The 15,196-nt window shown below is 32.1% G+C and overlaps 1 protein-coding gene across 1 annotated transcript in view; it reads left to right on the top strand.

Moving 5' to 3' along the window:
• LOC123547534 (protocadherin Fat 4-like) overlaps positions 1-15,196 on the top strand; it is a 125,864-nt gene that overhangs the window by 70,773 nt on the left and 39,895 nt on the right. Inside the window, exons 18-23 of the mRNA XM_053550666.1 lie at positions 1,775-1,902; positions 4,626-4,709; positions 6,628-6,798; positions 7,116-7,249; positions 7,597-7,706; positions 10,144-10,280. Of these exons, the coding sequence (XP_053406641.1) occupies positions 1,775-1,902; positions 4,626-4,709; positions 6,628-6,798; positions 7,116-7,249; positions 7,597-7,706; positions 10,144-10,280 (764 nt within the window). The remainder of the gene's footprint in view (positions 1-1,774; positions 1,903-4,625; positions 4,710-6,627; positions 6,799-7,115; positions 7,250-7,596; positions 7,707-10,143; positions 10,281-15,196) is intronic.

The raw sequence follows: 15,196 nt of genomic DNA, 5'->3' as shown, positions 1-15,196 counted from the left end.
AACTATTAATGTTGACTATGGGGGTGGTCAGAAGGGACAATATATTTTATAACAAGATGTAAACTATCGAGAAGTTGCATGTTAGCATCTCCTGCTTGCATCTTGTTATCGCGTTTTTATTATATATCAGCACTACTTCCACTACATTGCGAAGGGGCGAAACACCTATTACCCTATCGGAACACCGCAGCAGTAAATTATTGGAATAATGACTCCGGTTTTTATTCAAAGGTTTACCTATCAAATACTCATGCATTCCTAACCAGTGCTAATTCGTTCATTGCAAAATCACATATTTCTCACGTTATTGAAGGAGGTGGACGGACTTTTACACGTACAATCATGTGTAACATGGGAAAGGACATGCTTGTAGCCTACTTTTCGTGCTGTGCTAACTTGATTTGCTCTAGATTGCACATGCCAAAGAGAACCAAATACGAGACTTATTTTTCACATGAAATTTATTATAAACCACTATTGTATCGTTCTATAATTTATAAACACGTCTACTTTGAAGAGTCGCGTATGAATATTTTATCTATTCTTTCGCAGTTGAAACGTTTCTCCATGTAATACGCAGTGAAAATACGGTCTTACAATGAGAAGTAACAAACGAAAAAAATCTGTTCTACAAACTATTGAAAGCCGATGAGAAATACAGATTTCATTGTTTTAAAAGGAAAAATCTTCCGTAACTTCAAGATATCTTTGTCTTTTACTTAAGGACGTATGCTAGAATTTGGTGCGAAAATTTTCCCAATAACAGAATTTCTTCAAACTTTGGATATCGAAGGACAATCATCTAAGAAACAAAAAAAAATGTAGTAAAAATCATAGGTCACCGGTATCGAAAGAGAGTTATTTGTCACTATACAAAATAGATGAAAGGAAAGCAAAAGTAAAGAAATGGGTATAATTTCCTCAAAATGCAAATTACAACTATGGAGCATTTTAGATTATCACGGCACACAGTTGTATAAATTCTTACATAAATACTAGCTTAAATACATACAAAATCTTAATCAGTTCTGTGCTCGGTGGCTTAATTAGCCGTGGACCGCAAATTCTGGAGTTCGTCTAGAGTTCGATTCATAGACAAGACAAATGTTTTCACGTTACGGTGTGATAATTTGAAAACACCTTTTGTCTGAAAATTATTTGTTTTCTATCCCTGATTTAAGTGAAGAAATTGACAGTTACTTGAAAGGAACAGGTTAGTACTGGCTCAGAATCCAGGAACACCGGTTAAGTTAACTGCATGCCGTTACATAACTAAACTACCGTAGAAAAACGGCGCTAAATCCAAAACAGAATGTTCGAATCGTATTAATAGAGCGGAAAAACGGGCATAAACGGATGCGTGCAATTGTTCTATCTTTTTCGAATCTATTCATCGAATGGTCGAACTAAGAAAACTGTCACAGTGGCTTTAAAACAATTACAAAATGAACCGATATTAATTTACATTTTATTCCAATTAACATTTACTATAAGTTTAATTGAAGCTGATACATTTAAGTATATTAAATACAAACGCCTATAACGGAGTCATTCCATCGGGTCATTTGACTTCTTAGCATAACAAAATTTGATCGGTATTAAAAGAAAAAGACCGTCAGTGATAGTTTACATAGTGTCGGGAAATTCCCTTTGTAACGTAAACAAAACAAGATTCCGAAACCCTAACCTTAATTTATACATGTATGTTATTTTTTCAAAATATTTGAAGAATCTACAAAATTGAAAACGTGAAGGTTATCACAAATATTTTCAGGGCATCAGATGGGACATACGAGGTAGAGAGTGACGTATTGACAGTAACAGTCAATGAATTAAATGACAATCCACCTGTTTTTACAGAACTTGATCCTGTAGTGGACATTGCAGAAAAGACAGCTGCCGGTAACACGCTTAACACTTGTAATTGCATTTAGAAATGACAGAAATGTCATCAGAATGTTCAAAGTAGAAACTTCAGTCTTACACCTACTGTTTAATGTCATTGTCTTAGCAACTATACAATGAAAGAAGCCGCACCATGAGAAAACCACATAATGCGTTTTCGACCAGCATGGATCCAGACCAGCCTGTGCATCCGCGCAGTCTGGTCAGGATCCATGCTGTTTGCTTTCAAAGCCTATTGCAATTAAAGAAACTGTCAGCGAACAGCATGGATCCTGACAAGACTGTGCGGATGCGCAGTCTTGTCTGGATCAATACTTGTCGCAAATGCACATTTTCTTAACATGTAATATGTTCAGCTGTTTTACTAAGTAATAATTCCGAATCTTTACTTGAAGTAACTTAAATATCCAGATAAATTTTACGGTAGAGTATAGCACTCGATACGATATAGGTTTCGCTAAAATCATTCTTAAGGTCATTTCTTACTATGTTTAGAAAGTATGCAAAGAGTTAGGTTCCTTGGAAGAAGCTATAATTAGGAATAGTAATGTCTACAAAATGATATAGGTTGCTTAAGGTAAAACATTTCTTAACAAACATTAGAAATAGCCTATACTATATTCATTGTATAGTGCCATGTATTTGTTTGATGACATGTCACTGAATTTTGATGACTATTTTCTTTCAAATAAACGACTTACCCCTATACGTGCAGGCGCTAATATTAAAAACAATAGTAAAACTTACGATACTAATGAAACAGATTGTTTTTGTTTTTTTTCAAGACATTTTGACCTTTCTATAAAGTGCATTAAAACTCTATTTTTTCATCGCGACTTACTAGTTTGGCTAGTTTTTGTTAATTTGTTAAGGTGTCTAAGAAGAGCTTTCTACAAATATACATGCTTTATAAACTTTATGAATTAAACCCTATTAAGAATTTAAGACCTTAAACGCCGCCTTGATATGAGCTTTATATAGTTACAAGTTCATATGACTCCATATTATTATTATGAACATTTTGTTTTAAACACAAGTATATATTTGTAGGTTATTACATTTGTATCGAGAAATATGCACGAGTTCTGCAGCGGAAATTTTCGCAACTTTAGGAGCGCAATATCATTCCGCTGCAGAAGTTATGCATATTTCTCGATGCAAATCTAATAGCCTTTTTATTACATACACATACTACACTAATGATTATTATATAAATGTTATAATTTGTTTTTAACCCTGAGTAAAATTGTAAAATCGTCGTTAAAGAACTTTTTAACTCGACAGAATGCTTGAAACTAACGTCCAAACGACGTCAATCACCCGATATGAAAATTGAGCGTCAATGTGAAAAAATGTTGACGTGTAAGGTTACACTGTAACCTAAAGGAGTTTATAATGAATATGTAATAAAACTCTTTATTACATACCTAAAATTATTTTCCATTGAGTTTCAGTGGACTGCGATCGTGCAATATTTTTCCATTTCGACGTGGAACGCTTTCATATCGGACTTGGAATGTTTTATTAACGCTGTAATGGAAAGAATCGCGTGACGTCCATTGCGACCACATGCACGTTTCGACAATAAATTGACGTCATTTTCGCGGAAAATATTAATGCGAGACAGTTTGATTTGTTTATTACATTTCTCGGAGAAATTCATTTTGTATTTTTCCTGTCTTTCGTTACAGAATGACAATTTAGACATAAATTAACTATTTGATAGTGGGTATGTAATAAAAAGGTTATCAACTTTGTATTTGGATACATGCACTCGTTCTTTCGCGGATAATATTGCGCTCCTAAAGTCGCGCAATATTACCGCTGCAGAAGTATGCATATATCCACATATAAAGTTAATATTCTATGAATATTTAATGATTTGAACAGTACGCTTTATATGCAAGTATGTATAACTTCATATTTATTGATACGAACGCTTTATATACAAGTATGTAAAATTCGATTTGTATATAATATATGAACATTATAATAATGCCAAAAAGATTTCTTACATACCTAATTTTTTTTTCCATTGAATTTCAATGGACCGTGATCGTGCAATATTTTTCCATATTGAGGTGGAACGCTTGCATATCTAACGTGGAATGTTTTTTTAACGTTGTAATGGAAAGTCCATGGTGTCCACGCGCGCGTTGCGACAACAAGTTGACGTCATTTTCGCGGAAAATATCAATGCGCGTCAGTTTGATTTGTTTATTACATTTTCGGTGAAATTCTTTTCGTATTTTTCCTGTCTTTCGTTACAGAACGATAATATAGACAGAATTAATTATTTGATAGTGGGTATGTAATAAAAAGGTTATATACTTTGCATGTGGATATATGCACTCGTTCTTTTGCGGATGATATTGCGCTCCTAAAGTCTCGCAATATTACCGCTGCAGAACTCGTGCATATACCCACATATAAAGTTTATAACCTATAGATATTGCTCCATATTCATTGATATGAAAATTATACTTTATAAGCAAGTTCATATGACTCCAGTTATTTTTATACCAAACTGATGTAAGAAATTAATTCTACAAAGTTAATAACCTATAAATATTACACCATATTCATTGATATGAATATAATACTTTATAAGCAAGTTCATATGACTCCGGATATTTTTGTACTAAACTGATGTAAGAAATGAATTCTACATTGCTAGGATCTGAACCTTTTATATATACATATTTGATATTTGATTACAGGATCTAGCGTGTATGACGTAAATGCAACAGATGCTGATGTTGGTAATCCAGACAATATCATGACATTTAGTATGACAGAAACTGGTAAGTTTCATTGATTAATCTGATATACTTAAGAAAACAAATATGTATATCCAGAATAATGATTGTTGTTTATAAATCATGGTGTTTAAAGATCAGATACAAAGGCAATATATTATCGAAGCAAAGCCAAAGTGATTTTCTCATACGCATCTGATCGACGATAATTTTGTGCAAAAAAGATTCATCATCAGTCTTGGATCTGATTATTATCTACATATGTTTTGAAAAGAAAAGGGACATAATTATATAAAATTTGAATAGCCTCAGGAGTTATCTCCTGTGAACAAAACATAGGGTCTGAACAAGACTATGTTAGATGTATAATTTTGATTTTAACATTATTTCAAGGGCTAGAAACTACATTCAAGGCTAAATCAATCAGGTATCTGTCTGTTTTGTGTGGTTTTCTTTTAAAAACTATCGCGATTATGTTTGACGCAATGGCTTAATAGTTAAGAGTCTTAAGACGTACTTACAGTAAGTATATGTTGTCTGGTAACTCACAGTTTCAGACTTCTTTGTGTAATAAGTAAATTAATCGGGTTATGTTTGAATTGTTTTTCTTGCATACTAGACTGGGATTTCTGGTGATTATACTAGTTCTGGAAAACTCAATGTTACACCCCTAGATGTAAGATGACTCTCGTGTAAATGGCATATTACGAACTACATTTATATGATAGATTTGTGTAGTAAATATTTTTTAACGTAAAGCAGGTTTAAATTCAAATACCTTGATAGTTCCTCTTTGCTCCTTATAACATATTTTCCGATTAAAACAATAACATTCTTGTACGGAAAACATAACGTTTTACGGCAGATGATAAAACAAAGTCTGAACTATTTCGATGCTTTTATCTTTGTAACGTCATGGTACTTCCTGTAATGGAATACAAGAAAGAAAAATGTGCTTGATCATAAAAAGTCGTTTGTGCGAATTTGTGCGAATTTAATTTAATTTTACTATTACAAATGTATTTGTTGAATATTGCTTGCAAGAAAACGATTCAATCACTTGTAGTTGCAGATGGAAATATCGCGCTCTCGAATAACTGTTAACGTCGCGGTAAAGAAGCTAACTCCAAAACAGTTACCCTCGATCGGATATTACCCTTCTTGCGTACCAGATAGGATTTACGATATTTCATCTATTATTTACGATAATTCATCTTACACCCCGTGGTGCAAGATGACTCTCGTGTTGTATATGACGTACCACGAACTACATATATGTAATGATTATGTAGTAATTTATATTTTATTAAAAAAAAGAAACAACGTAATTAATACCTTGACAGTTCTTTTTTGTTTCTGATAGTAAATTTTTCGATTCTAACAACGTTACTTCATCTAAAATTGTTAAAGTTACGCTGCAATTGATGAAACAAAACCGGAACTAAAGATTGTTATTTGTCTTTGAAACGTGATGACGTCTTTCCTATTTACGGACTTTACGGGTTTCCCACGATTTGTTTAAATACGCTGCTATAAGAAATAGTTCTAAAAGGAAAACCGTTCGAGGATGATTATTATTATTATGATTATTATTATTATTATTATTATTTGAATATGGTACGTAAGCAAAAAGATTCACAGATTGTAGCTGCACATGGAAATATCCGGCTCTCGGGTAACCGTTTACGTGATAACTCGACAGAGTCTCGTTACTGCCTAAACAGTTACCCTCGAGGCCGGATATTACTAGACTAAGTACCATCTGCTCCTACAACCAGTGAAGGAATCTTATAACCTGCAGCTACCACCAGTGAAAAAATCTTTTGATATAATCAATGTGCATATCCTTTAACTGCTTTGAAAATTGTTCTAAGTACAAAATTAGTCCTGCTTTGGACTTAGAAAATGTGGTAAATTTGTTTTTTCCTTCTTGTTTATTCAAGAATTTTATTGTCCTTTATAGATACCAGTCACTTCAGTATAGACACGAATAGTGGGATCATTTCTTTGAAGCCGGATGCCACTTTGACCTTTTCTAGTAAAGCCGAATATAAACTCATTGTTACTGCCAAAGATGGTGCTTTGCCTACAGATAAGTCAGCCAGTACAACTGTTACTGTAAAAATCTACGTCTGTAAGTTAAATTATGTCGTCCCAAATGTTATGTTGTTTTCCATTTGTTTTTAAATAACCTTTATTTATCAACACCTCCATAATTTATTGTTTGTACTTTTCAATTAATATAATCTGGTAGTGAAATGGCAAAACTCGGTTTCGTTTGATGAACTTATGTTGTAAATCTTAGCGCTTGTTTTATCAAAATTGTAGGGTATTTTTCAAATTTCTAGTAGAGACTTAAATGTATAACTCGAAAGTATGACTGTATGTTTTAATTTACTTGAGCAAATACAAACACGGCTAAAACTAATATCAAAATATCCCATATTTTAGCTCCTGAATTCACTAATCCGACGGACGGTGATTCATTTAGTATTCCCGAAGATAGTACAACTGGAAGTGTTGTCAAGGCTCTTACTGCGTCAGACGAGGATGGCGATTCACCTATCTTTACACTCGTATCCCAGGTATGAACACGATATAGTTTTCTCAACCATTTGATTATGGTTTTCACTTCCTGAATTCCAGTCTTGTGAATCTTATTTTTGGTTAATGAAATGCCGAGTGGTAAAGTTGTTGCAGATTAAACACGTGCGAATTCTGTAGTGAGAGAAGTTATTTTAAATTCTTATTGCATACGTTTGGACATAAATTGTCTTGTTCATTTTTTTTTTGTCAGAATGGATTTCTGTCAAAATATGTGTTAACTTATGGATATAAAGAACCTCTTGGTAGAAAATAAATTTTAAGTTTCTTTAGATTAGCTAACAGATTTAAGACATCAGTATTACCATTTTATGTATTTTTATGATAGGATCCTGCGCTTCCTTCAAAGTTCAAGATACAGGGATCTGAAATCCTAACCACTGATACATTTGATATTGATGCTGCTGGAGCAGTGACGTCATACATACTGGAAATAAGGTATTATAGAATCTATATGTCAAATCAGCAGAAATATTACAATTCTTGTCTCCCTAGCGGGGAAAGTATACATTTTTCTGAGCACGCGCCACGGATAGATATTCCTGTCTTTCCCTAGGGAAAACCCTTAACGCTGGGTTTTTCATTCCACACTGTCCCTCGGGTAGGGAAAACCGGTCTTACACTTTTCATTCTACACTGTCCTTCGGGTAGGGAAAAACCGGTCTTACACTTTTCATTCCATACTGTCCCTCGGGTAGGGAAAAACCGGTCTTACACAGACAGGCATGTAAGATCCTTATAAAGCGATACTAGTTTTGGAAAAACTGAAAAAAAAAATGTTAATAAGATGTATTCAGTCCATGGAATATGCCCGGAGAAAGCAAAAATACTACAAAATTTCTTCCCTTCTCACAAAGTTCTTACTGAGGGCATATGATTGCTAGCAATTAGCTTGATTATAAAGTCAGCACCACTGCAACTATACTAATTAATATTATCTTATGTTTTCACATTATTTGTACAGGCTGACTTTCATTCTGTGTATGTATCAATAACCACAATCAGCGAAATGTAAAAGATTAGACTTTATATAAAAAAAAGACACGGCCAAAACTTTTTATATATAAACAATTCTGAGATTGAAAGATTATTTTAAAATTATTGCGAAGTGACAATATATATTTTTTTTGCTATATAAGTAGATTTCTGTTATCTTGATTTTATATATAAGGTTTATTATTCTGTAGTATTAACACAAGGCACTTTTCAGTTAACAAAATTCTGTAGTGCATTTGACTATTCTTGTTTATGTTGCCTTGTTTATCATTTTGTATTCTAAGAAGAGGTTGTAAATGAATTCAGTATTCTCGTATTGTATTCAACAAGTGTAATTGTAAATTATTTGGTTTAAAAATATTTATTCAACATAATTGCATTTGCTTTAATGTTACATATCAACTTATAGGATTGAGTAGGAAACTTACAGCTTTTTTAGAAACTCTCTCCCTATATATAACTTGATTTTAATGATAACAAAATAAATCATCTATATTACATGTTTTGCTTGTAGTTTTTTCGTTGATCAAAATGGTATGAGACATAAATTTGTCAAACTGCAGAATAAAATTTGGCTTGGAAAGGAACACATTTTCGGATATATAATTTGAACTGTTGATTTAAACTTGGTCTAGTGGATAAGGTGTCGGCCGCTCAATGCAGGAGTCGTGGGTTCGAGCCCCACTGGGGTCACGATCATGATTTCTCATATGACAACAGTATTGTTTTTGCAGGAAGCGGACACGAGAGTGGTTCCAATAAGCTTGAAGCTTTCATCACAATCGAGCTAAAACAAATTAGTATAAACTAAATAATGTTGAATATTTATGAAAGGTGACATATAGGTCTGGGTGTTTAAAATTTGTAATATTTTATATGTACCGGTATATATCGATGCCATACACATGTCACATATCTTATTTTTAGCAACTGAAATGTGTCTCCATATATTAATTGTACATGCATTTCATGCTTAAGAATAAGTTTTTTCATTATCTATGAATTAACCAATTGTTTCATAGTAAATCATTTCTATTGTAGATAAAACTTTATTTCAATTTATTACTCATTGTTAATTATATTTTTATTATTATACTAAAATGGAAAACAAAACTATTTTTAAAAAGAAAAATGTTTATCTACTTTTACTTAATTATATAAAACAAATAATTTTCTATTGCAAACTCATATAAAAGAAATGTGTTCTCTTTATCATAAGCAATCTACAGATCATTATCTAATCATGCTTACTATCAAGTTGATTTTTCTCTGCCACAGAGCGAGGTGCATGTAATTATAATTATTTATTAATGATGCATGCCCTTGAGGTTACCTGGCTCAAAAAGAGCGATATTTCGGGCAAATTCCGAGCAGTGTATTAAGAAAAGAATATAGCATATGTCAATGAATATCTTTCTAAGTACACAAATTTAACCAAAATAAAAATAATATTTAAATCTTAAATTAACATTTATATCTTCGTTACGATAATTTAATAAGTAGATTTTTGTATGATGTTTAACTTTATCTGACCGTTAGCAATGAAGACTATTACATGTCTACCAGTTTGAACGCTATTGTAACGTCATTACGTCAGGAAAACGAAAACTTTACATTGTGTGTCATCAAATCTAATGCATTTTACATGTAGCGTTTCATTTCAAATATATAAATATCTGTCTCACAAACTTTGAAACAGAACGGCTGGTTTTTTTTTGTTGTTGTTGTTGTTGTTGTTTTTTTTTTTTTTTTTTTTTTTTGTTTTGTTTTTTTTTCGGATTTTAGAATCAGTCGATGTTGTAATAGTAGTACTTAAAGTTAAAGACGACTTAATCCGCATGCTGTCAATTTAATGAAGCTTTTTCTTATTTATTATCAGCGTTTCGGATGGGAGAAGCTATACGGATGATGAAACAATTAAAATTACCATACAAATAGATGATTCCAACACTAAATCTCCAGTGTTTGATCCAGATGGTGTTTACGATAAAACCGTAGAAGAAACTGAATCAGTTGGTTAGTATAATCATGTAATACATTTTATTGCCATTAAAAATGAATGCAAAGTCCCTTGAACAGTCCCTTGTACTAGTTGCAAGATTATATAGACTCGTGGAATATGTGCGAAACGTCTCAGTACAGTTTAGCAACGTGAAATCGCAACGAGATATGATGTCACACACAAAATTAGTCAGATAACTGAAAATGAATTTGTCAACCTCTATTATGATTTTTTAGATATAGAAAAATCTAGTATTTGACCAGTGCCTTTATACCTTAAGCTTTGAAATGATTTTATTATCGATGTTAAATTCCGGCGCTAAGTACGTATAAAAAGTCACAGTTGATTTCCATGTGCTTGATGAACCTAAGCTTATTTGTTTTTATGACAGTTTTATTTTTAGGTAACTACGTTCATTTGCACTCTTTATACTGCGGCGTTACATGTCAAGTTTGCGTAATTGCATTGTATGTTTTAACAAAGGTTAGGGTAACTGTAAATGTTCTGCGGTTCAGCTGAAAGTATTGGTCCGTGGGCCAAGGCCAAAAAATTTGAAAGTCGTAACCCAGAAATTAGGCAAAGGTTGAGCTATACCATGATGTTATACTATCATTCAGGAAACTTTTAAGGGTGGATGTCGGTCTGAGCGACATGTCAGTAAAATTTAATGACGATTTTAAAAACGTTGGTGTCTAATAAATACGATTTAGCATTGCATAGGGATATCGCCGATTTGGATGGTAAAAGAGACATTTATGCGACATTTCTTATAACAAATCTTATCTTTTAATGTCTGAAATAATCAATAATTTACTTTTGTTGTCAAAGAATGCTACGATATGTATTATATACTGAATAAAATGTAAAAAGTAGGGGTTGATGTACCCCACCCACCACATTAGTACATATATTTATGCGGGAAATCTTTAGAACTTTTAATCCTTTATAAAGGAACAGAATCCTAATGTTTACAGTAATGAAAACGAAATGAATGAATAATTAACTAAAATTTCAGACACCTTTACACTTTAATATCAGTTGGCTAAACCTATGGTTTATGTTTTATTTCTGGGCGAATTGCATACTGACAGACCTATTCTTTGCTAGTGCAGTAAAAATGATGAAAGTATTGCAAAAACTAAAACGACCGCAAACGTTTTATGGAAGTTCCCGATGGAGAACATCAAAATGGAAGCAGATCCAGCAATATTAGTCTTTATTCAAGATGACAGCTATTTCAAATTAATCCAAAATTATTATACATATGAGTTAATGCAACAAAAGTTTTTATATTTTGATGACTTTAGTTCTCTTCTACCTTAGGTCTTCTTAGTAGTCATTTTGTACGTAGTTACTAAATCACCCAAAATTTATGTTTGTTAAACTTCCAACAAATTAGGTTATTTAGTTACGCAGACTATACAAGTTTAGACGGCCACCACTTTCCAAATTTCCAAATAACTGCTTTAAATTTGATCACACATGCACATATGAAAGAGGCGTAGCTCTTTAAAAGTCAAAACTATAACACGAATCACTTGATATTGATTGAAACATGTTACAGAGGATTTTACCGATCACAAAATGACCACCTGAAATCGGCTACATGTACAAATATTGATGAGCTACTACTGTTTAGATATTCAGTAATATAAAACAAACCAAATAAGTTTCCAAGGATTGAAGTTTGGTTATCCAGATAAATCTAATAAAGATACTGTCCTGTCATTTTCAAACTGGTCGCCAAAAGTAAGTTTGCAAACATACATATGGATAAGATTTAAGTAATCATTGCTGTAATAGAAGTTAAAATAATTTCAATTGAAAACTACGTTACCAATATGAACTACTTCTATTGTTTTAATCAAGATGGCGCCATTTTCAAAATGCGTACCATAAAAGACATAACAGTAATATGATTTAAATACTGCTTTTATTTCTTTTAAATCTAAACATGTTACTCTCAATTTTCATTCAAAGGATTTTGAATGTAGTTAAAATGTAATATTAATTTGTATCAGAATGGCTGCCTGATAGATGTTACATATACAGTGTATCCTAGTTGAATAATGAGAAATGGAGAATGAAACATATCATGAAATTGTCACTTTCTTCTGAGGTAGTGAAAAAGATCATTGTACAAACACTTATGTCTTTTTAAACATTTTAAAGGATTTATTATGTTCAATTGAAAACTACGTTACCAATATGAACTACTTCTATTGTTTTAATCAAGATGGCGCCATTTTCAAAATGCGTACCATAAAAGACATAATAGTAATATGATTTAAATACTGCTTTTATTTCTTTTAAAACTAAACATGTTACTCTCAATTTTCATTCAAAGGATTTTGAATGTAGCTAAAATGTAATATTAATTTATATCAGAATGGCTGCCTGATAGATGTTACATATACAGTGTATCCTAGAAATGAGCATATACAGTTCTAAACCTATCAAAGCAATTTAAGATGCATATATATTGATGTACCTTTAGGTTGTGCTTGAAAGTTTTATCTGTTTTGTTTGAAATAGAAATAGTCAGATATATCATACATCATTCAACAAAATCCTTTCAATGCGTATTCCTCTGAATAGTGCCAAACTGTTATGAATATATCTGTAGTCATGCATTTGCTTGACATAATGAACAGGTAGTACAGAGCTTCGCAGCTATAAATTGAGCAAGTCCTGGAATCAAAAAGTCGTGTATCGTATCTGTTTTTTTATTTGGTTGTATGAGCAATAATTATTGGTATTGTTGTAATTAATATTTAAAGTAACGTATGTTTCAATCCCTTTTAGGATGTAGCTTAATGATTTTACTACGGAATAAAGCACTTAACTAAAAAGAGTTTTTACAGATATGTCATGAAGACATCAAATTACCACTGGCGTTTTCCAAGCAAATAGTACAGACTCTGTAAGTATGTACATATGCATTTATACGTGTATGATGAACTTATTCTGATACTGATACCGAAAAGTGACTTCCACGCAACCTCTCATATCAAAATTTAGAGTATATTTCTGTCATATGGTGTACATAGGTGTTATAATGTGTCCTCTTGTGTAGTTCTGAAACATACGTTACCGAAATTAGATTAAGGTAGTTACTAGACTTAATGGTTGAAACACAGTTACATACCAAGGTAATCTAAATGTAACAGTTGAAATACACCAATTTTTGAACGAACTAGTTTCTTTGTATTTGTTAATAGTTTTGAAAATAGAATATTGAATTTTAGTAAGAACGCAGAACTGACAATAATGATATCACAATTAGGATATGAACAAGGAGTCTTATCTATGTTTCCGTTAAGGGAATGTAATATGAATTCGTAGTTCAGTAATTCCGTCCCACATTTTAAGTGATATTTGAAAATCATCATGGTCAGAAACAGAACTATATTAAAAAGCATGTTTTACAAAAGTGTCATTTGTTTCACTACATGTACCCATGTTGTACTGTATATGTATGATGCTCCATACGTTCAAAATGTGCCGTGTTTATTTACTTCAGGAATTATATCAGCAACTTTGAACACATAATGCATATAAACCGATAATTTCAGTGATGAATACAATCTTACCTTCCGTGAATATCAAATCAATGCATTAAAATATAACATCCTCTGTCTTGAAACCGCCTAAGTCCATCGAAACCCCAAAACTATAATAGCTTTAATGTTACTTAATGTAGCTTTAATATTACTATATGTTCTGTGTAATCTTGGTAACGTATGTTTCATAATATATTATTCATTTCATCTTTGTAAGGCTGTAAAAACTGACTGAGTTGGTGCTTTGCGATGCCAGTAAGCATGATTTATGTATTAGCCTAGAATAATTATATACGAAATATAAAATTGAATAGGTGACCTTTAAAACCTAGGTAGGAGAGGTGGTCTAGTGGATAAGGTGCCGGCCGCTCAATCCAGTGGTTCTGGTTTCGAGCCTCACTAGGATCACGACCATGACCTCTCATATGGCACCAGTATTGGTTTCTCCAGGAAGCGGACTCAAAGAGTGGTTTCAAAAGGCTTGAAGCTTTCATTACAATCGAGCTATAACAAATAAGTATAAACTAAAACCTAGGTAACGTACATTTGATTCTTAGATACCCTTACGTTCTGTATTTATTTTGAATGAAAGACAAAAATATTCAGACTGCGTACAAACTGTAACCAAGTCTATTGTTAATTATCAATATGCTATTTTTGAAGCAGAATCCATAAAATGCTATTAAATCTATGCTATCTTTACAGTGATGCTGAAAGAGGCACCGTTGTTTTACTGTAGTTTGTCGACATCCTATGATTGAGAATAGTTACAGGGTTAAGTCCAACAAAATTATAACGGTCATGTGTGCATAGTTTATTTTAATCAAAAGCATACAAATGCAATTGCTGGAGTATTTTCAATGTTGCTAATTCTTCAAGGTGGAAAATTTGAGTGGCGGCTGTTACGTATGTTACATTTTAAAGTATCTTTATCAAATAAAGGTTAAAATTATACATGTAAGCTTACTTTGACATCTAAAATAGAAGAAAATTATTGGTACCCAAAACCTTTCTGAATGAAACACAAATAGGCTTGATTTATTGAGAAACAGCATGTGATTTATATGTATTACATTTGCATGCACGTTGTCTATACCCTAAAGTGATTGCAATATTTCATATTTTCTCATGAAAATATATAAAATTGTGAATCTTAACACAATTATTTGATGATGTCTTATTAAAAAATATAGTAATTTTGATAATTTTATGAGTTATTTAAATGGCAAAAATGTAGCTCGGGTGGGTGGGGTATTTTGACCCCTAAATTTTGGTAGAAATCGTCAAAATTTGGAAAACTTTGTTACAGTGAAGCTTTAATTGATTTAGAACAGTTACATAAGCAAAACTCTAATATCTGAAAGTCA

Source organism: Mercenaria mercenaria, chromosome 9, assembly GCF_021730395.1.
Source record: "Mercenaria mercenaria strain notata chromosome 9, MADL_Memer_1, whole genome shotgun sequence".
Lineage (NCBI taxonomy): Eukaryota > Metazoa > Mollusca > Bivalvia > Venerida > Veneridae > Mercenaria > Mercenaria mercenaria.
This window is presented reverse-complemented; position numbering and strand designations above follow the sequence as displayed.